This window comes from Talpa europaea, assembly GCF_964194135.1.
Source record: "Talpa europaea genome assembly, chromosome: 4".
Classification (NCBI taxonomy): Eukaryota; Metazoa; Chordata; class Mammalia; order Eulipotyphla; family Talpidae; genus Talpa; species Talpa europaea.
In genome coordinates, this window is record NC_140070.1 from 79,611,674 (window position 1) to 79,633,610 (window position 21,937).

General features: G+C 33.3%; 1 protein-coding gene across 7 annotated transcripts in view; it reads left to right on the top strand.

The window, feature by feature from the left end:
- Positions 1–7,572, top strand: part of CADM2 (cell adhesion molecule 2) — a gene marked incomplete at both ends in the record, with an annotated part of 963,012 nt that extends 955,440 nt beyond the window's left edge. For all 7 annotated transcript variants that reach the window (XM_084232482.1, XM_084232484.1, XM_084232486.1 and 4 more), the window contains 2 exons: positions 6,548–6,673; positions 7,454–7,572. In XM_084232482.1, coding sequence (XP_084088608.1) covers positions 6,548–6,673; positions 7,454–7,572 — 245 coding nt within the window. The remainder of the gene's footprint in view (positions 1–6,547; positions 6,674–7,453) is intronic.
- Between the last annotated feature and the right edge of the window lie 14,365 nt (positions 7,573–21,937).

Sequence of the window (21,937 nt, forward strand, 5' to 3'; positions counted from 1 at the left end):
TTCTATCCCTAAATTTGTCAAAGATCTCTCTCAACTTGATTTTAACCTCAGATTTAATTAACAATTTTCTAGTCTACTTAATTCACTAGTCAAATTTATTTTTCTGAATTGAAATTAAACAGTCGATAATGAAGTTATAATTTGAATTGTGACATTTAAACAGCTTTGAGGAGTTTGTAGTCTGAACTGTGAAATTTCAACTATTTAGTAAGAAAATAGTTAACTTTCTTATCAATTTTACAAATTTGTGAACTAGCATGCTTATTAGTAAATGTCCTTGTAGTTTTATCACTTTTAAAAAATTATAATTATTGCACCAAAGTTTTCATTTAAATCACCTTTATTTTACTATATAATGATGGCCATTTTCATTTAATAAAAATTACTTTGGACCTACACTTTAAAATATTTACATAAAATGATTTTAATTGCAATATTACCATTTTGTTCAAACTAAAAATCATATCTGATAAGTTAAAAAAAATTATTGTAAAATAATTCTAACACTTCAATTAAAAACTGTCGACAGTTATTATTTCTGCTGCTTTATCCTAAAAAGTGAGATACTTTCTTTGGAGATTGTGTTGTTTATTTAAGTTTGTACTTTTAGTTTTAAGGGGAAAAATATAATAGACTAGACACTTGATGACAGAAATATCGAGCAGTGGTTTTTGGAGTGAAATATATAATTAAAGATTTCTCCATATTAAGTTTTTGAATAAAACTATACTAACTTATTTTCCACTCTTCTCAATATCAAATATTGCTAACCCTAAATATTACAATTTGACATAATTTTCTTTGGAGTTCTTCATTAAGAGTCCAATAACTCAAACTCAATGATGCTCAGAAAGTTTCATCTACAGTTTTCTTTGTGTCTCATGCATTGTCAAGTAAAAGACCACTAATGTATTGTCAGAGCTCTTGTTAGCAGACTAACCCCAGAAAACTATGGGCTAATGTTTGAGAATGAAATGGCCTTTAAAGATACATGGTGTATTTATCTGAATAATAATACAGACTCAGCTCTAGGTACAGATATTTCTGAAATCTGTACTTCATCTTTTTATTGCTGTAACAATAGGTGGGGGATAAGAGAAAGGATATATGAAAGATTCCCACTGGGATATAGCCATTTAAATTATGTATTATATTTGCATTGTGCCGATGATACTTATCTAATTTTCAATCTCAATAATTTATTTGCTCAGAATAGAAATTAAGGACAGATTTTTATTTTTCACAGTTTGGGGGTTGGGTAATAGAAAGCATAGCTAAGATTGATGGATTTTTAAAAATACATTTACCAGTAGACAAAATTATAGCATCCTTTATATTCATATAAATGATTTTATGTGAATTAATTTTACATAAGTAAAAATTTCTGGGACTATATGTTGACTTGTGTTGATGAGATGAAGGGCTTCCTATATAGAATTTAAGAGTATATGTAGAATATTCATGAGTAATGTGAAATAAATATGTGTGTTTTGAATTATTTTCTCTGAAAATCATTAATATATCAATAAATATACCTGAAAGTAAGTTAAAATATATGCAGTGATGAATATAAGAGAAAATTGACTTAAAACAGACCTAACAGAGCTAATTATTCTAATGTAGAAAAGAAAGGGGAGAATGAATGAATTAAATATTATGTGAGATTTTACTGTGAAAGTAATGATTATAATTTAAAAATATGAAACAAATCAGTGGACTCTCTTCTCAGTGAGACCTCTTACCAATAATGATCATATATACTCCAACAATCTGTAATCCATTCACTATGTACACAACTCAAATGACCCATATTTCAATTACAAAGATAATTTCTGTAGGTAGATTGATGTGTAACATATGGCTGAGCAGTAATAAGCAAAGGGATTAAAACAGACAGCCCTTCTTCAAAATAAAACAACAAGAATGAAACTGGTTGGGGGGAAGAACAAAACTAAGAAAAAAATGCAAGGACATGTAAACATAATAACGATATTCAATTGTATCCAGTGAAAAAAGTGTAATTAATGAGAAATAATGTGTGTTCACCAATGAAAAATAATATCCCAGATGTTTAAATGTAATTATACTTAAATGAAGAAAATACTACACTCCTACCACTTTTATTGTCAATAATATAAACTGCTAAAAACATCTAACAAAATACAGAGTGGGATTAAATAGAGAATGTCGTAATTACAAAATGCTTTCTGAAGAAAATCTGTGATAGAATATTAAATCAACTAAGCAGAAGATGAACTTGGGAAATACAAACAAAACAAAATGTAAATTAGTAAAATTATTATAAAAATAGTAAATAAGGAATGGCATGTATGTGACAAATTAGTTTCTATCAGTGTATAATTGGATTTCCCATGGGGAAAAATAGAAAGAAAAACAGTTATTAAAAGTGGAAAAGAAAGAATTCATAAGCAAAAAATAAATGAAGTTTCTAATTTTAATACAAAATTAGATTTTCAAATGAAGCAAAATCTTAACTAGAAACATATTAGGAAAATATATCTAAGGAAAATATCAAAATATAATGGATAAGATATGTGCTCCATACCATAAAGGGATGAATACTTTTACTATCAAATTTTAGATAAATAGCAACTATGAAAATAAATCTAGATATTGAGATGAGACAAATCACTATCAAGGGAGCCCTGTGACTAGTCATTCAGATTTTTATTGCAGTTCTGAGATCATAATCAGGATGATATTGTCATTATTGCTCACAAAACACTTTGCAGTAGAAAAAGAAAATAGGATGTGGTATCAAATAGAAAAAGAAAAACCTTAGGAGAACATAGGAAACTCTAATTAAATTAGTAAGTTTGATGGTCAGCAAATAAGAATGACACCTATAATCTTGACAAATATTAGACATAATGCTTTAGAATATTAAAAAACTAAATTAATGGAAATTGAAAAAAGAAGCATAAATGTAATGAAAATGTAATAATATTTAAATATATATTAAAGTCAAAATTATAATGTTCTGAAAATGACCTAAGGCTTCTACTCAATTAAAATATTTTTTAAACTTTGTAACTAATGTAAAAAATGCACATAGAAATCCCTCACATAGAATAGGCTAGAATATGCAAAAACATTCCATAGTTTATGGTAAGTGGCAATAGTTATTGAGGAAAGAAATATGGGGAATAACTGGCTTTCAATTAGAATAAAGTTACGTTTTATACTTTAGCCTCAAATACTATTTTTTTAATTTTATTTTGTCTTTTTTAAAAAAAAAGATTTATTTATTTTATGCATATAAGAACTGGGATACAGTCCAGAGGTGTGGGGGGTGTGAGAGGATTCACCAGAGACAGAGTGAGGAGCTGAACAGGCAGACTGACCAAAGTACATTGCTGAGGGGAGCAGCGGGCAAGTCAGGAGAGGTCTGCTGCGCCATGTGGGTAGCTCCCTGGCTGGGATTGAACTTGTGCTGTAGTGGGTGCAGATAGCTTTATGGGTTGTGTCTTAACACCTTGCACCACCAGGAAGGCCTTTTAACCTCAAATTCTAGCAGTGTGATATCCATAGAAAGGGGAGGTTCCAGGTTCCTTGCCCCACCTAAGGAAGGGTGGAGCTGAGCAGTGAGGAGAAGCTAGAAATGACTAGAAGACTTGGAGGAGGCATGTGAAGCAGAGAGACATATGAAGAAGCAACTGCACTTGCCTCGCTTGGACTTGTACCAGCAACTTGGGGGACATGGAAAGAGAGAGAGATATGGTTGATAGACCAGTGAGGAGGCAAGCAATGGCAGCCTTTGTCATGATTTTGTTCTTTTCCTCTCAGGCTTGCCTGGCCCTTTCTCCTTCTTTCTTATGGGTCCCCAGTAGAAGGTGACTTAGATTTGTAGCAAGCTTTCCGTCTTGCCAGGTTTTTGAGATTTTGGCTGGGCATTTACCCACAAGGGGGTGGGGAACATTGGGTGTTTTATTGGAAACTATTATCCTTTCTTTTCTCCATTGCACACTAATTCTATTAAAGTTCTCTTTATTGAAGGTCTTATGCACTAAGAGTTTGTATGTCTATGCAGCAAATGACAGAACCCGTTTAAAGCAGGCATTTGGAGGTCCTGTGGTGCCCCTCATTTTGCCTAACAAAATCATAGAATGAAATATATTTTACATGGATTAAAGTATAGTAGATGACAACATAAATCTCTCTGTGTCTAATCCAGTCATACCAAAGCATTTTAAATCCTGACCAGCAAGTTTGACATCATAACAAAGAAGTTTGATAAAATTAATTACATATCTTTACCTTTTTATGAAGAGAGCTTGTAAAATAGAAAATTTGGGGTCCTCCCTAGTGGGGAAAGGCTTATCTTTTGCTCCTTTTTTTGTTTGTTTTGAAATCTATCATTGATGTCAGAAATTAAGGGAAAATTGAAAAAATATTGGAGAAATCTAAATTAACAATAACTGCTGTTACTAGGTTAACTTTTAATGTTTTTTTGTTTTGTTTTGTTTTGTTTTGTTTTTTTCAAAATGAGCCTTATATTTACTTATTTTTCTTAAGGAGTTTGATGCATGTGGTCTGAGCTGAGCTGGGTAAATTTCTTCCAAGTAGAGATTGCTTCCCTAACCTTATTTATTCCTAGTTCTTTCATTTTAAACTTGTATATTTCCTGGATATGTGTATGTAACCCTGGAGTGTTACATGTGGGAGATTATTATTGTTTGGGCCTTCATTTGATTGTCTAAAACATAAATTGCATGTTTACATTCAACTGCAAGTGAAGCTGGAAAATATTTCACCTCTGTGTATTGAAAGAAAAAGTAGTAAATTTGCTGTCAGCTCAAATTCTCTGTTCCATTCTGATCACCAAGAGACAACCAATGGTTCCATCAAACCAGTGTATCCAACTCAAAGACCAAGATTCTGAGATATAGACAATCCTCTTCATCACACTGGGGCCTAGGGACAAATGAACCAAAAAACAAATTATTAATGCTCCTCTCCTCGCATACACAGTACACAATGATAGAACTGTGCCAGGAGAAGAAGCTCTTCTGGAGGGAAAAACTCTTACTTGGAAATAAAGAAAAAATGGGAAATACTGCTTAGTCACTGGTCCATAGCAATTGTGAAAACATGGCAGATTGATTTTCAAATGATCTCTGCATTAGCAAGAGTTGTACTTCCCTGAAGAAACTGGATTCTCTTTGTTCTTTTTTGTTTTTCCTAACTCCACTCTGGGAAATTTAACCTTGTTTGTCACACTGTGTGGCCTAAGTTGTTGTTTGGGAACATATCTTCCATAGGGCCATAGCTGTTACAGTTTACTTCTTGAGTTCATCAACTTTGGTGTCCCAGAGTTTGTTTGAAGTTTCAAAGAGACTGTTTTTTTTTTTTTTTTTTTTCAATCTATAGATATGCTTCTCTGACAGAATGGTTCCATTAAAGCCATAGTGGACATCTAAACTACTTGTCATATTTACGTGTCTATAACCATACCCAAGGTCTTTTGAAAGCTTAATTGCTAAGATTAATTTATGTCTTTACTTTCTATCTCCTAAATTACTTTTAAACTATTGAAAGCTACCACAAAGTTATCTACAATTATGGGCTTTGAAAAGTAGACAGTATATTCAGTCTCTTCTTTGCTATGGGATTGGGCAATAATGGATTTTGTAGTTCAAAGTTTTACTTGATTTTATCCGTATTGTGAAAATTCTACAAATAATTGATTTTCTCACCTTTTGAGTACCCAAAAAGTCTTGATTTTCTTTTGATCCTTTTGTTTCTGCTTCAAAACTGGGCATACTCTACTGGGATTATCTCTCTCCTTTAATATTTTCCTAAGGCAGAATGTAAAAATATATTATTAATCTGTATCTTTCCCATCACTTCTTCCAAAGCTACAAATTCAATAAGCACTAACTCTTCAATGTCAAGTATTAATTATTCCATCAAAAATAGTTGATACAGTTTGGAACATCTCTCTTCCCCTAAATGCCTTTTACCCTTTGATCAGCCACAGCGTACTTCTCAAGAGTCCTCAATATGTTTTTCTGGAAGCATTTCTTTTCTTTCTAGACTGTACAAAGGGGATTTCCTTATGTTTTAGTTTCCAGGCCTCTTCTCCCCTCTATCCAGACATATTTTCTTGAGGAGTTCATCAATTTCCTCTCCTCTAAACATTTACATAATGAAAACTTACACAAATATATAGCCATTACCATGATGTAGTTTCATTTCAAAAATAGTTATTGTCATCACATTAAAATAGCACACATAACTGATATAATAGCATATATGCGTGTCTAGTCTCACAGTCAAATCTCTCTCTAAAAATTTGAACTCAATGACAACTGTGATTGATTTGTCAAGTGTTACATCCCCAGATATCACATATATTATAGCACACACTATATATTTGTTGGCTAAAAGATTAGTGTAATACATATTCAAGAAAGTTTATTTTAATAGAAATCTGCTCATTTTCACAATAACTCATTCTAATCATTTATGTATTCTGTGCTTAAATAACATAGTAACTTGAACAATGTTTTCTTCTGTTTTCTAGATCCCAATGCTCTGGCTGGCCAGACCGGTCCTGATCATGCTCTTATAGGAGGAATAGTGGCTGTAGTTGTATTTGTCACTCTGTGTTCTATTTTTCTGCTTGGTCGTTATCTGGCAAGACATAAAGGTAGGGAATATTTAATATAGTATTCCAAACTTTGACAAAAGAATTCTAAAGACTAACATCTTCATATAATATTGAGTGTGTGTGTGTGTGTGTGTGTGTGTGTGTGTGTGAGAGAGAGAGAGAGAGAGAGAGAGAGAGAGAGAGAGAGAGAGAGAATGTATTTAGTCAATGGCCAAAAGTCATGAGGTCTGAGTCACTGGATCAGAACAAATACAGAAGCAAGTTTGTAATCTATTTCTACGACTTTAATATTTAAAATTTAATATTTAAAATTCAACTGTAACTTTAACAACTTGGTCATTGTTTTTGTTTGCAAGTTTATGAAAATGTGTGGCCCATTAGGGAGGAATATATGTGATTCCTTGCAATGGGTTGTGTAGCAAGCTATTGATATAATCAATTTTAAATGTAGTTACCATAATGAATGATGGTGCATTTGATGTGTTCATTATCAACATCATAACAAAGGACCCTGATTGCTACAGCTGCATGATCATGTGGTCTAGATCCATCATTAAAGAAATGAAAGTACTCATTAGCCACACCACTTTGGCTATTGCCTCTAGTTAATCTGGTCACAGCTTCATCTACAGTATATACCTGAAAACGGAAAAAATGGTACAACTTTAGCAGCGTAGATTGTGTGGTTTATTATGCCTCAGAAAATGTCCCAATGTATAGGAAATATGGCATAACTGCCTTCCTAAATGAATGTAGCTTTAATTCTGGTTATTTTACTAGTCTCCTAGAACTAACAAGTTTTTCTTCTAATATTCACAGGAACATATTTAACAAATGAAGCTAAAGGAGCTGAAGATGCACCAGATGCTGACACAGCCATTATCAATGCTGAAGGCAGCCAAGTCAATGCTGAGGAGAAAAAAGAGTATTTCATTTAAAATGTGGGCCAAGATTCTGAGTTTTACTTACCAGGCTGGCTGCTGGAGAAAACTGGCTATCATCTTTCAGAATTCATTTCTACCATCTTCTGCTACCTTTATTAACTTCCATACTGTACTGCTATCAGTAGCCAGTGTATACCAACAATCAGCTGTCAAAAGCATCATTCTTTAATTACTGTACCATCCATAATGCAGGACATTTCTTACTGCCTAAATTCCACATCATTGCTCTTTTAACATACAGTGCTTGAATATACAGCCTTAACAATGTTAATCATCTCCTTGGACCATGATATTGAATTGTTTTTATACATTGAAAGAAATGTATGAAGTTTTTTTTTCCCCCCTCATTCTTTTTCCCCTTCAAATCATATACCTTCTCAGCTTACCATTGGACACTTTCACAAGGAACAGGAAAAGGTGATGACCGAATGTGCTTAAGTTTAATCAGAGATTAGAGGTTTACAAATAATGTTTTCTACATGTCTTCCTTCAAAGACATGATTTGGAAACATACCCTAGAAAACATACACTGAAAACACTAGTGTAGATGCTGGAATGTTTGAGATTATATTGGTAATGCTGCATCAATTTGCTATATGAAATTATAGTATTTGATACAGGAGCCTTGTGTATGGATTCTAATGATGACAGACATCTTATATAATTATAGATATCCTACCTTTAGGTTATTTTAGCTTCACTTACCAATACATTGATCCAAACATTTTACTACTTTGGGAATAACAAAGATTTCATCCATTTCTCTAATTTGATTCTGTAATTTATTTGTTCCGCAAGGATTCACATGCCTAAACAGAACTGAAATATCCATAGGGCACAATTTTGAGACATTTTAGTATTTGTATATAGTGCATATAATAAATCCACTTAAACATTATTTGATACATATTTAACTTTTTTGGCTGTAGGTAATTCAGTCATAAATAAGCATTTTCTAATGTCCATTATATCCCTTTAGATATTATTACTTAAACCAATATTATAAGTAGATAACATGTGTTAGTATTTTTGTCTGTATGTCCTAGCACTGTTCAACAACAAATTTTTCTAGTTCTTGTTAATTTTTATTTGTTATACAACGGAAGCACAATGTTATAAGGAAAGGTAATTTTAAGCTAACAACCAGTGCACAGCCTCAGGTTTTAAATTACAACCACAGTTGAATAATAACCTAAAAATAAACTCTTAGTTTGCTAAAAATTTACAAATTTTAATTTGACCGTTCCAGAACTGCTTACCTATGTTGGTTTGCCAAAAAAGATGTGTTTAAAATATGTTTTCTGTATAAATGAACTAATTCTTTATATTAAATTCCTGTCTATGCATTTTGTGAGGTACAAACTTATAAAACAGTGAGTAATAGAGAATTTCTGCCATGCTTTTAACTCCAAGGTGAAAGTCTCTTTCTCTGGATTATTTCTGAAATTTTTGGTGTATTTAACCATTAAGAAATACTGTATTCTTAAATATGACACAGAGTCAACCTAAAGTCATATTATTTCTTCTAGTAAAATATAATATTGCTAGATTAGTTCTCATTAAATTTATTGTATGCTAAAGATTCAAAATCCAGTTAGATAAAAATTATTTTCCCATTCACAAACATTGCACCTTTAAGAAGAAAACAAATGTGACAATATGGTAGCTATACTTGAGATGTCTGAAAGCATGATGGCCTATGGTTTTAAAAATAATATCTTGGAATTTATTTTTGGGGAATGAGAATGGTTGAGTATGACATCATGTATTAATATCAAATGAAAGACAAGGGTGCTGTATCTTATTTATCAGAAAGTATAAATCTTTTAAAGACAACGTTAGAATTTTTAAATTGTTTTTTCTTATTGTTGAAGCATTTATCTTGTTGATTTCTTACAAAAGAAAAAGGACGATGTCAGTCAAGCAGCACTTTTTCAGAATATACAGAACATAAATAATATGATGTGGTTGAGTGTTAACATAATAAATCATATACAGTATGACATTTTAAGGAAATAAGTCTGCATTGATGTGATTGCATGCTTGTTTTTACAGTTCACCCCATACCATCTGTGGAAAAATGCAATAATATGTTAATATAGTATGGTAGTTTGAGAGAATCAGGTAGGTGCTACTAGACACATTGAAACTAGAATAGATTTATAAACTGTTCATATCTTTCAATGCATAATCTTTAGAAAGACTCCACAAAGCAAAATTCATCCTGTTAGTACAAAATGGAAAGGTTCTTATTACAGAAGTAAGTTGTATAAACTGCATCATCAATTACTATTTAAAGCCTAATTTCAGGATGCACTTACAAAATTGCTACTCTTCATCGATGCTGTATTTACATCCCTCTTCATTTCATCTATATTCTACTTGGCTCCAACTGCTAAATTGTTGCTTAAATAACTCAATCGTTATTTAGAGCACTATAAAATTAGAAATCCAAAATTTGTTTTATTTCAAGATTTTGACTTTTAACCCATTACAGTAATATATAAACCCATTAGAAATCTCTAAGAGAAACTAACGGGTATGATTTGTGGGCTTTAATCAAAAGTTCTGCCAGTTTATTTAAAAATACTGATCTGATTAGTTATCAGTTTCTGTTACTAAAAAAAACTGCAATGAATTATATTTTCCTAGCGTTAAAAATTATTTTCACTAAACAAGGAAGTAAATTTAAATTGTTCCCCTTTGTATAAAAGCCACAAAAAATGAGTTAATATTTCTAAATAGAACCATGTCACTAGTAGTGTCTGAATCGTGCACACTAGTATGCACATAAAGCCAATTCAGTCTCTGCTTAGTGAGCACAGTAGCTATGGGACTCAATGTGAGGAATGTGCGCAAACACACACACACACACACACACGCACACACCCCTAGTAGAATATGGAACATTATTTTTTATCAAAAGTAGTTTTTCCCTTCCAGTGTCCTGTTTAGTGTGTTAATCGGTTGTCCTCCATCAAAAAAGTGAAAACAACATTCTTTTATTCTTTTTGTCCGTTTTTGAGTTTCCTAGATAGAATGATTGTCAAAATTAGGAAGTAAAAGGAAAGTCTGTGAGTGCAAGAATGAAGCTAGAGAGTATGAATAGAGTACTGGTGGGGTGTGAGTGTGCGTGTGTGTGTGTGTGTGTGTGTGTAGGACAGTGGGGAGAGAGAGAGAGAGAAAGGGGGGGGGAGAGAGAGAGAGAGAGAGAGAGAGAGAGACTTCAACTTGTTTTCTTTTACCAGAGAATCCAAGAAGCAGTTGTTTAAGGAACCTGATATTGGAGTTTAATGTAGAAACTGGATGATCTCGTATTGATTCAAGATGCATAATCTTGCTCTGAAATCCAACATTAAAATAACAAATAGAGAAAGAAAATTAACTTTCCTAAAAATGGCAAAGAAGCTAACACCTCATTTATTTTTATTTCTTTGTAAAAATATAAATATCTTAATTAAAGGACAGGCTCACTTGTAATTATGTACTCATGATTGTAGCAGCATTGAGATTCCACATAGGCACATGTACAGCAGCTGTTTGACGGTGATGGTTCTTCCATGTAACATAGCAGTTATCGTGTAATTTAGTGCCACTTATTGCAAAGTGTTACCAAGGGGAATATTTAAAATAATTTTCCTTTTCCTATGGACATAAAGATAATTTAATGAATGATAAATATGAAATTTCATATTACATTTTTTAAATGTGGAGAAAATACAAGCTTCATATTTTACTACAACTTTCCCATCTTCTTGTTAATTACTTAGAGCCCACTAAAAATGCCCCAAATTGCCCCCCTTTGCAATGGTAATCTGTCATGAATATATAAAACAAAGCATAACAAACAAATGCAAACAGCCTGCAACCACAGCTAAAATAAATGAAACACCTAATGAGAATTACTGAGTAATGCTTTTTATTAAGTGGCACAAAGTACACACTAAAAACTATGCAAAATATAGGTAACTACACTGTACGTACATGTAAGTATCTTGTACTTGCTGTGTATGGATGTTGGAAACCCATGTAATTATAATATGCATTTTGAATATTGGGAAAGAGGAAATCTTAGTGTAGATAATAGAACTTGTTTTGAAATATACACTGGCAATATTGATAAATACTCAGTGCAATATCTGCAATTCTATTGCTGGATTCTTAATGCAAAGGGATTTTAAAGAATTTTTCTACAAAATTTAGAAGTTACTGATCTTCAGTGTCCACACACTAAAGTTTAAATTACGGATACAACTTAAGTTTACTTAATAATTAATGTGACAATAAAACTCACTTGGCCTAGTTTTTAGTATTATGGGAGAGAAAGAAGCAATCTAAGTTTTAAATTTTAATTTACACTTAATTGAATTTGGTATTCTTAAACTTTCTTTGAAATGCATGTATGTTTTGATGGATTATGGTTATTTTATTATCAAAAACAAATTTATTCCATCAGAAAACATAGGCCACCTTTAATAGTTAAAAATCACTGTATCTTAATGAAAGTTTTTTATATATTTTTTAGTCATTTTTTTTTCACTTTCTCTCCTTACTCTATCCCAAACATGCCCTTTGCACTTATACCCTTCCAAAGGCAATGGATTGAAAGTAGCAAGATAAAAAGAGAGTTAAAGGGAACAACATATAAGAATGGGTTCTAAACTCATCAGCATTTTTATGTATTGAGATTATTAATAGTGAATGCAATAGTTATTGGATATAGCTGGTAAGTTCTCTGCCATGCATACTTACAATAATCCTTCTACCTCTCACTTTTAACATGGGCTATTATACTTCAATATAAATAGAAGAAATAATTATTTACAAGATATCCCAGGAAAGCACTCTTTTGGGACTATCCTAACAGTCCACTCCCCACCCCCTGGGAAATCTCAAAAGCCAACTTCTTTTAGTGTATTTAATGGTGTATGGATCTGCATTTGTTTTTCTTTTTCTATCATTAGCTGTTCCTATAAGAAAAATATGACAACTTTATAAGTATAGTTCTTTTCACGCCTATTAATATTTCATTGTAATATAATTGTGTTGATTTTTTTAAAAAGTAGCTTAAATGGCAACACTTTGCAATCCAATCTGACATTTCATTTATATTTAAAATATAACAAATTCATATAAATGGATACTGTGTTTTTAAGTAAAAATTATGTGTGTAATTTATTTTCCCAAGAAGTGTTATCTGCATATGTTTTTAAAACAACTTCCTTATTAACAATCAATCCCTGAAAAATGAATGCAAAGTATTGCCACAAATGCCCACGTTATTTTGTCTGCATAGACATAATATGAAGTTTTCAAATGATGTAATTTAATTATTTTAAAAAGAAATGACATTTTAAAAGCCGATTTTCCTCTAGGGGGGAAAATGATTCAAGAACTTATCTCAAATTATGATGCTGAATATATAAAACATGCTTAAAGTTAAAGTAAGATGTTTCTATGTTATGTGGTTATGTTACAAATACTATTTGGTCTTATCTTTACCATCTTTACATATATCTATATCTACATCTAGATATATAGATATAGATATATATGTGCTACAAGAAATGTATGATTATTTTGGAGAGAATGGGCCCAAATGTGAAAAAGATGTAAAGAAAAAACACTATTTTCCCCTATGAAATATAATGTATATTTAAAAAGAAGAAAAGTTAAAAGATTTGAAGATTGCAGGGGCAAAAGAAAATCCTACCAGGGCTCAGCACTTAAGCACTTTTTCCTACATCCAGGGTCAGAACAGCAGAGATTCCTACACGGACTTTTAAGTGCGGTATGAAATGCCACAACACACTTCTCTTACACACAGTACTGTCGAACCTCAAATGCTTTCCTTCTTCAAATGCTTTTCCTTGTACATGAACTAATAGACACGTTTCTCTTTATATTTGCTGATAGTGAAAGTTATATGCAATAAAATATTTGATGGTTGAAGCAGTGGTCACCAGTTGGTTAAAAAAAAAAAAAAACTATGAAATGTAAAATGAATTGTTATCTCTTGATCCTTTTTTGCTTTCTTCTGTGTTTCTAATGTATTGGATGAGTCTCACAAATAGAAAGAAAAATTATTTAGAATCTTTCAAAACTAGTACTCTCTCTTTCTCCTTAACAATGTATAAAATTTTAATCTCTTTACAAATTTATTTAACTGTACCTGCTGTACTTCTTGTAGATTCAATGATACAGTCAAGTAGTAACTCAAGGATTTACAAGTTTGCAATTACTGACCTATTTTCTTCATATTCAGTTCACATCAATATTTGTGAATTGGTTGTTTAGCTTTTCATTCAACCAAAAAATATTCCTTCAAGAAAGCTCCATTTTTATCATAAATATTTCAACATAACCAACATTGGAACAAGTCTACCATGTTAAAAAGATTTAAAGACTTATCTCTGAAAATGGTACCCAAAAATGCAGGTGTTCCCAATATTGTAGCTTCAAAAAATAAAATGTTCTATTTAAATGACATGAAATTCATAACTTTTGGAAGGGTATATTTATGACAACATAAAAATAATTTCTGTGCTGTAAAAAAATTCACCGAAATCAAGCATACAGCACAGAACATAAACACGATTATTGAATCTACTGTTATCATTAACATTTAAAAAAAAAACAAAATGCATATTGTAATATTAGGTACATGACACTTGCATGTTGATATGCCTATATACTTACAAAGTATTCAATGTGTACTTAGTGGCGCTTAAAATATGTCATGTACAACTCTTATAAACATTCTTACAGGGTTCCCATTTGCACTTCATCTTTCAGTAAAGTCTTGTCAGAAAAAAAATTGTCTGATACATATGGAAAAATAAAATCTGAATTTTAGTTATCTGTTGGACATTACTGAATTGTCTATTCATTTAGTTCATTTTACTAGGCTTGAAAACAGACATTGAAAGATGGAACTTTCTTTTTCCCACTGACAGGTTATAAAGATGTTACAAAGCATCCCTTTATTCCAAACACATTATTTTGCATATCTTTTTTGAACGGCATACATTATCCATTCATGTTAGATTTCCTCAATGATGCCCATTTTTCTTGTCAATTTCTAAATGGAAGTTTTAAAAATTAACCAATAGTTAAATAAGTGTTATCTTATTTGTACAACATTTAATCTTTACTCCTTGGAATATATGAGCCTTGTAGTATGACTAAGGGTAAAAAAAAAAAAAATGTTGCTGACTTAGGGAAATTTGCTTGAGATTGCCAAAATTTCAAAACTCTGTAAAGGTAATTTTACATTCACTTATGTGTGTTTACAGATGTTGACTAGGAACAGAAGCAAAAATACTTAACCCTATTTTTGTTTGATTTTCACACTCTAACCAGTATTATATATTTCAACTACCTAAGATACTGCAATTAATAATATCAATATATCCACCTTAAGCTTATGCCAATAAGAATTTGAGATAAGCTTTTAAATTTATGGAGGATTTTCTTTGTGTCTTTGGAAGTTCACTTACCATAAGGTATTTTATAGTCTACTTTAAATAACAGATTTTGTTATACAGGGTAAGCCAAAGGCTGTACAAGAATTAGTGTCATTGGGTCTGATATTTGTGTTAGACCATGAAATATTCCATTAAAATTTATCTGTAAATACAAGGCAAGATTTTGTATCTGGTTTATTTTATTAAATATTATTTTATTGTTTTATTCAATGTTTTTTTTTCCCAGCAAAAGGAGCCCTGCAATACACATCAGCAAATTAATACTGTATTGAAGAATTAATTCAATATCTGAAAGAAAATGATGATATTTGAGGTCATATATTCAGAGACATGATTCTTTTTCTTATTTTTAATGATGCCCAAAATGCCCACTCATACTCAGCTCTACAACCATATACACACATGACGCCATGATTGCTGGAAAAATCAACACTGTTTTCATCACTGCAATTGCTGCTTCTGTCAAAATATTCTTTGGCATATTTTTAATCAAGAGGTATGTTGAAATGCTACTTAATACAGTTAACAAAAGGATAGGGTTAAGTCCAAGTGTTCTTAATGAAATGAATGCATAAAAGCTTTAGCGCATGAGGGGGACTTTCATTTTATGGCAGTCATGGAAAGATGCTAAAGATAACTGTACACTTCCGTAAAACAAGTTTCAGAAAATATTATCTCTATTTTAAAATTTCAAGCCATACTTCGTTTTGTGAAAGTTAAGGATACCTTTTTAATGTTTTGAAACATAACCAATAAAAATGTGTAGTGAAGAGATGAAAGAGGAAGTTTCCAGTTGCATTGTAAATGCCACTTAGTGCTGCTCTCCATTCATGTCATTTAATCAAAACACAACTACTGAACATCTAGTATTTAGTTACTCCATCACAGGAACTACACCAAGAACCTAAGACCTTCAAAACATGTTTATCGCTAAATTATTACTTGAAGTGATGACCATCTTGCATTTTGACATTTCTATGTTGGAAGAAGTGGAGGAAATTCTAATTAAAAAAAGTTTGATTACAAAAGAAGTCATGGCTTAATGAAACAGAAAAACCAATACGTAAAGTTTCAACCACTTCTCATAGCCTCATATTTCATGATATATCTGAAAAAAATTGTATGCTGATTTAAAAAAAAATCTGATTAACAAACCAATAATTTATTAGTCTAGGAAATTTACTCATCTTTTAAAGAGTGGTTATATAATAATGACCAGAATCAGCAGGTTATTAAAAATATACAGCTGTACTGCCAAAACTTTTACCCATTTTGTCTTTACCAATCTAAATTCTTACTCAGGTGGTATGTGTATGTAATATGAATGTATGGAAGATTTAGGGAACACATATCACATAGACTGGAGTTAGCATTCAATAATCACATTGTCTAGACTTGAACAATGACTTGAACTCTTAACAATGAAATAGTGTCAGGAAACAACATAATACTCTAGTGCTGTCATTCATATTACAATTTGAAAACATATTTAACTGGTAAATTGAAATATTGGTATAATATTGGTACAATAGACTTTTTTATTGCCAAATTAAGAGAATAACAGGAAGTGGAGTTATTTTTCAATATGTTGAGAGGAAAAAAAATGATTAAAAGTGAATTGAAAAACCCTAAAGGTATGGTGTATCTATTTGTTAACCTTAACAAATGGGAACATGTCCTAATACCCTTTCTGCCAAAGATCAAAGAAGCTTAAAGAAATTGGGTCTCAAAGGGTCATGGACCCACAAACTCTGAAGGCTCTATGGCAGGGATTTGGGATCAGAGGACTCCCATTTTAACTACACAATCTAGCAATTGCATATTCATTTGGCTCAAAAAAAAAAAAAGCTTTTTAAAATTGAATTTCCATGAAATATAACTTTGCACCTCTTTCTATGAATTATTCATTCTGTATTTTAGGCTATTTCCTGCAGTCAACCACCAAGTAACAAATTATCCCATGTGATACTAAAGCCCCTTCCATGGCCTGTAGTTGTCATTGGAGATTTAATTTTAATCATATTTTGTTAGAGATTTTCCTGTTAATCTGATGGAGCCATAAAATTGGACTTACACATAGTACTTCCCTTAGAAATGGGGGCATATTTTAAGTGTAACCATGAACTCTAGGCTAAGGTTTTTTTGCCATAGTTTTGCATCAATGTCATATCCACAACTATACAAATACTTCTAAACCAAGTTTGTCTTCCTTGTACCGTTTTGGTGCTAAGGTATCAGAGTATCCCCCATATCTTATGAGAAATCTGGTCTCTGACCTCCAAATGCCCTGGTGTAAAGCTCTGAAACCCTTGAACTCTCTGGAAGTGATGTGTCTCTGTGTATGCTATGATATGACTGTGGTTGAGGACTCCCATGTAGCTCTGAAAGAACTTTGTTGCCAGAAGAACCAATTAGGTGTCTAGAAGGCTGCAACTTTTAGCTCATCTGTTCCACCTCCGGGAGGGTAGAACTGGGGGCTGAGTTAATCATCTATCACCAATGATTTAGTCACTCGTGCCTACATGATCAAGTTGCATTAAAAACCCTTGAAGTATAGGGTTCAGAGAGTTTCCAGACTGATGAGCACCTGGAGGTACTGGCCATGTGGTGAACCTGGAGGAGGAAAGAAAGTTTGAGGCCTTTCGGGATACCTTTTCCTGTGCATCTCTTCCATCTGGCTGTTCCTGATTGATTAAACCAGTGATCTAGTAAGTAAAGCTTTCCTAGTTTTGTGCTGTTCTAGTGAATGTTTAAAATTGAGGAGGGGTTATAAGAACCTCCCATTTGTAGCCAGCTCTAACAGAAATCTAGGTAGGCTGGGAACTCCTCACTTGCAGTTGGCTCCTAAAGCCAGAAGCAGGCTTGAAGCAGTCCTTAACCTGTAGCGTCTGTGCTAACTCCAGGCAGCTGCTGTCAGTACTGTGTTAAACTATTGGTCACATAGCTGGTATTAGAGAATTGGTGGTTGATGGACCACATTCCATCCCATGCTCACACTTGGAATATGAAAGTACTCACAGTAGGGTGTTGCTTTTCTTTCACCCACCAAATGATTCTCTGAATCCAAATATTTTTTCTGAATCCAAATATTTTCTGCTTGCCCAGATACATAGAAAGAATATAATTTTCCACTAGAAGACACTTTTTGAAAAAAACCTAAATTAATACCACATTTTACAAAAGAGGAAACTGGGGCATGATAGGGCATGTTTAGTGGAAGAACCAGGTTTAGAACATAAATCTAATTACCGAACTCTACTGTCTCTATTGTGTAATTCTGTGCCACTCAGAATGCATAGTCAAATTCTGTTTCCCTCAACATTATTTGTTAAACAGTATTAGCAGTGTGATCTATCAGAGACATAATCTATATTGTAGGATCTTAGAGTCACCATTGTTAAAATTTATAAGATTCTGAACTTCTCTTAGTGTCCTCACAAATGAATGATTAAAGTGTAATGTGATGTAAATTGTATTTAACGAGGTTGCTGGCAGTAAGTAGGACCCAAACTAGAGATTTATGTTTTTTCATGGTGCTTTGTAGAGGAGAAAGGGACAATTTGGGGACATGATAATTCATGGAGGTAAGAGCTGAACAACTTTGTACTAAGGGAGACTTTGGATACTTCGAGAGAGCATAAAGATGGAGAGTGGTTGGAAAAGATAAGTATATTTTTCTAATTTATTGTACAAATTGATTTGGAGCTCTGAAGGAAAAGCCACTGAAATACCGCTGGAAATTATATTATCAGAGGTTGTCAAAGTCCCAAATTACAAGAAAACTCTCAAACTCAGAATGAGGCCTAGTGATAGAAATTCACACTTTGCAGCAGTCATCTTGATATTCCTTATAATTTTATCTCAGAATCTGCATTTTGTAAGTGAAATTCAGTATGAGTAATATGTCACATGCAGAGGGTTGGGCCCTCCCTGGTGGCACAAGTGGTTAAGCACAGCACTGTGAAGCTATCTGTAGCCTCTGCAGCAGAGCTGGCCAGGGAGCTACCCACATGATGCAGCAGACCTTTCCTGCCTTGCCCGCTGCTCCCCACAACAGTGTGTTTCAGTCAGTCTGCCTGTTCTGTTCCCCACTCCGTCTCTGGTGAATCCTCTCAACCCCACCCCACAAACCTCTGGACTGTACCCCAGTTCTTGTATGCATAAATAAATAAATACATCTTAAAAAAAAATTCAGCGGGTTGAGAATTTCAGTTCATGTGATTCTGTCTGTCACCATCTCTTTGTCTCCCAGAACAGATTCTCAGATGCCCACTCACCCCTCAATATCCAGAGCCCACCGTAGTAGTCTCTGGCCCCTGACAGGGACCTAGGGACAGGCATGGGAAGGACTGGATAAAGATGTCCTAGCCCCAAGAGCAGTCACAGGGCAGGCACACAGACTGAGTGTTCCCTCGCTTGAGGGAGTACAGCATTAAATGGAGAAAGAAAAGAAAGAGTTTATTTCCCTGGATTTTTGAAAAAAGGGTGTCCCATTTTCATTTTGTGCTGTGTCTGTAAAATTATGTAACTGTCCCTATTTGAAATTTCCATAGTGTAGTAACAATTTGTTTGCAAAAGTTTCTTTAAAATAAACTATGAGTATCGTCACATGCCTTGATTTAATGGGTGTGCTGTAGGATATGGAATTATGAGTCCTTGCCCTTTGGGTAAAGATGCTGAAAGTCTTTCCTTTTCTCCATTCAGAAGAAAAACACAAATTATGTTGCTGGTTCAAGATCCTAAGGCAAAAGTTACTTAGAAAATTAATATTTTTATTTTCTCTATTTTCTAACCTCTGTGTGAACAATAAAACCACAAAAATGAAAGATGGTACATTCCGTTAACAATAAATAACCCAAACTACACATATAAAATAAATGGTCCAGTGCTATTTTATTTAACTCTGGGAAGGGACATGGTTTATCATTTCAGATTATTTTCTGAGGACATTAATTGGCTATTACAAAGGCAAAAAAAAAAAAGCAAAATGATTGCACAATCAGAATATTAGATTAAAAAATAAACAACAAAAAACCAGAAAAAAAAGCAATTTACTTCTCTTTTATGATTACTGTTGAGAACCAGGGGAAACTTTATTTTGACTCCAAAACATAAGCCCTTTGTTCTAATGAAACTCCCATCAATGAGTAATTCAAACCATTATCATTGATCTTGTTGATATGCAAATCAGATTTTAGTTATTCCCCCTGAATAAAACACCTCAGTAAATCCCATTATTTTCAGATAAAAGTATAAACACAAATCTTTCTAATTTAATCCTGTCTTTCCATTCAACTTAGATTTATGTCATCCCCTCTATTTCTACCCTATTATTCAGTTTTCTTAAAAATCTTACATGAATACCTCATGTTTCTTCATTTTTTTCCCATTAATTCAAAAAGAATTTTCAACCACTAGAAGATCAGGCCAGTGCTTTGATCTGGAGTTATAATTCTGATAAAATAGACATTGCCCCTGCCTTTATAGAATATATATGTTTTCAGGAGGGAAACAAATATTTACACATCTATTGATAGGAAGGATTTATACATCTAATGATAGAAAGGATGAAGAAGAGAGCCTCACCTGATGAGGTGTCATGGTCTTAGGAGGAGGCGCTTGACATGATATTTAGATGAGTTGGTAGGTGTTGAACAGGTGAACATAAGGGGAATATAATTGAGGCAAAAAAACAGCAATTGTTGGGGGCTAAGTTAGGCTTGTTGCTTTTGAAAACAAGAAAGTTACGTCAGAGGAGACATACATGGCTGTTATCCATACTTGTATCTATCACACAGCAAGGTTTCTTTGATAATCTGCATTAAATGTTTTTTCTTCATCAACTCTACAATACATCGTAGAAAACAATAGACAGGTTTTTATTGGAAAACCAGAAATCACTCAATATTTTAAGAGTGCTAGTTATACCTGTGAGAATGTAAACAAGGTGGTGAGACAACCTGGAGATGAGCAACATTAGGAAACTGCTATTGTTAGCTGGCAGAATGGGGGCCCCTGCTGGGCCCCCCAAACCTGAATGTTCTAAACAGTTTCTGCCATCTGCCTCATAAAGACGAAACATATTCTTAGTGCATAAGAACTTCAAAAGAAAATAACTTCAATACAAGTAGGGTGCAATAGAGAATCATTGTGTAATGGAGAGAAGAAAGAGAATATAGTTAAAATAGTTTCCTCAAGAAACACCCAAAGTTACGGATCCCGTCATGGGTACATTTCCAGTTAAACAGGGTTGACCAAAAGCAGGGCAGCTGAGGCCCAAAATCTTGCCACAAATCTAAGGCATCCTCTGGTGGGGATCCAAAAGAAAGGGGCAGAAGGGGCCAGGCAAATCTGGAAGGAAAAGAGCTAAACCAAAATACAAGTCAAGACAAAGGCTGCCATTGTCTGTTCCCCATAGGTCTCTCACCCATGTTTCTATGCCCTTCAAAGATCTCCTTCCATGTCCCCCAAGTTCCTGCTACAAGTCCAAGGCCGGGAAGGAAGTTCTGCTTCTTTTTCACAAGTCTCTCTGCTCCACATGCCTTCTCCAAGATTCTGCTAATCCTCCTTCTTTTTTATCTCCTTTCCCAAGTCTTTCTCCCAGTTTTTTTTTAGTTTCTCTTTGCTGCTCAGCTCCACCTATCTTTGGGTGGGGCAGGGAACCTGGAACCTCCCCTTTCTCTGGATATCACACTGTTACACTCTCATGTAGAAGCCAGGATCTCCTTCCAGGATCAGGAGACTTGCTGGTGGGTACTTGAGTAAAGGAAAACTTGAAGGTGCCCCCAAAACTGTGGGAATGGCATGTTCTCTCCCCTCCCCCATCTTCTGATGACTACTGGACGCCAACGGCTAAGAAGCTTAGAAATTAG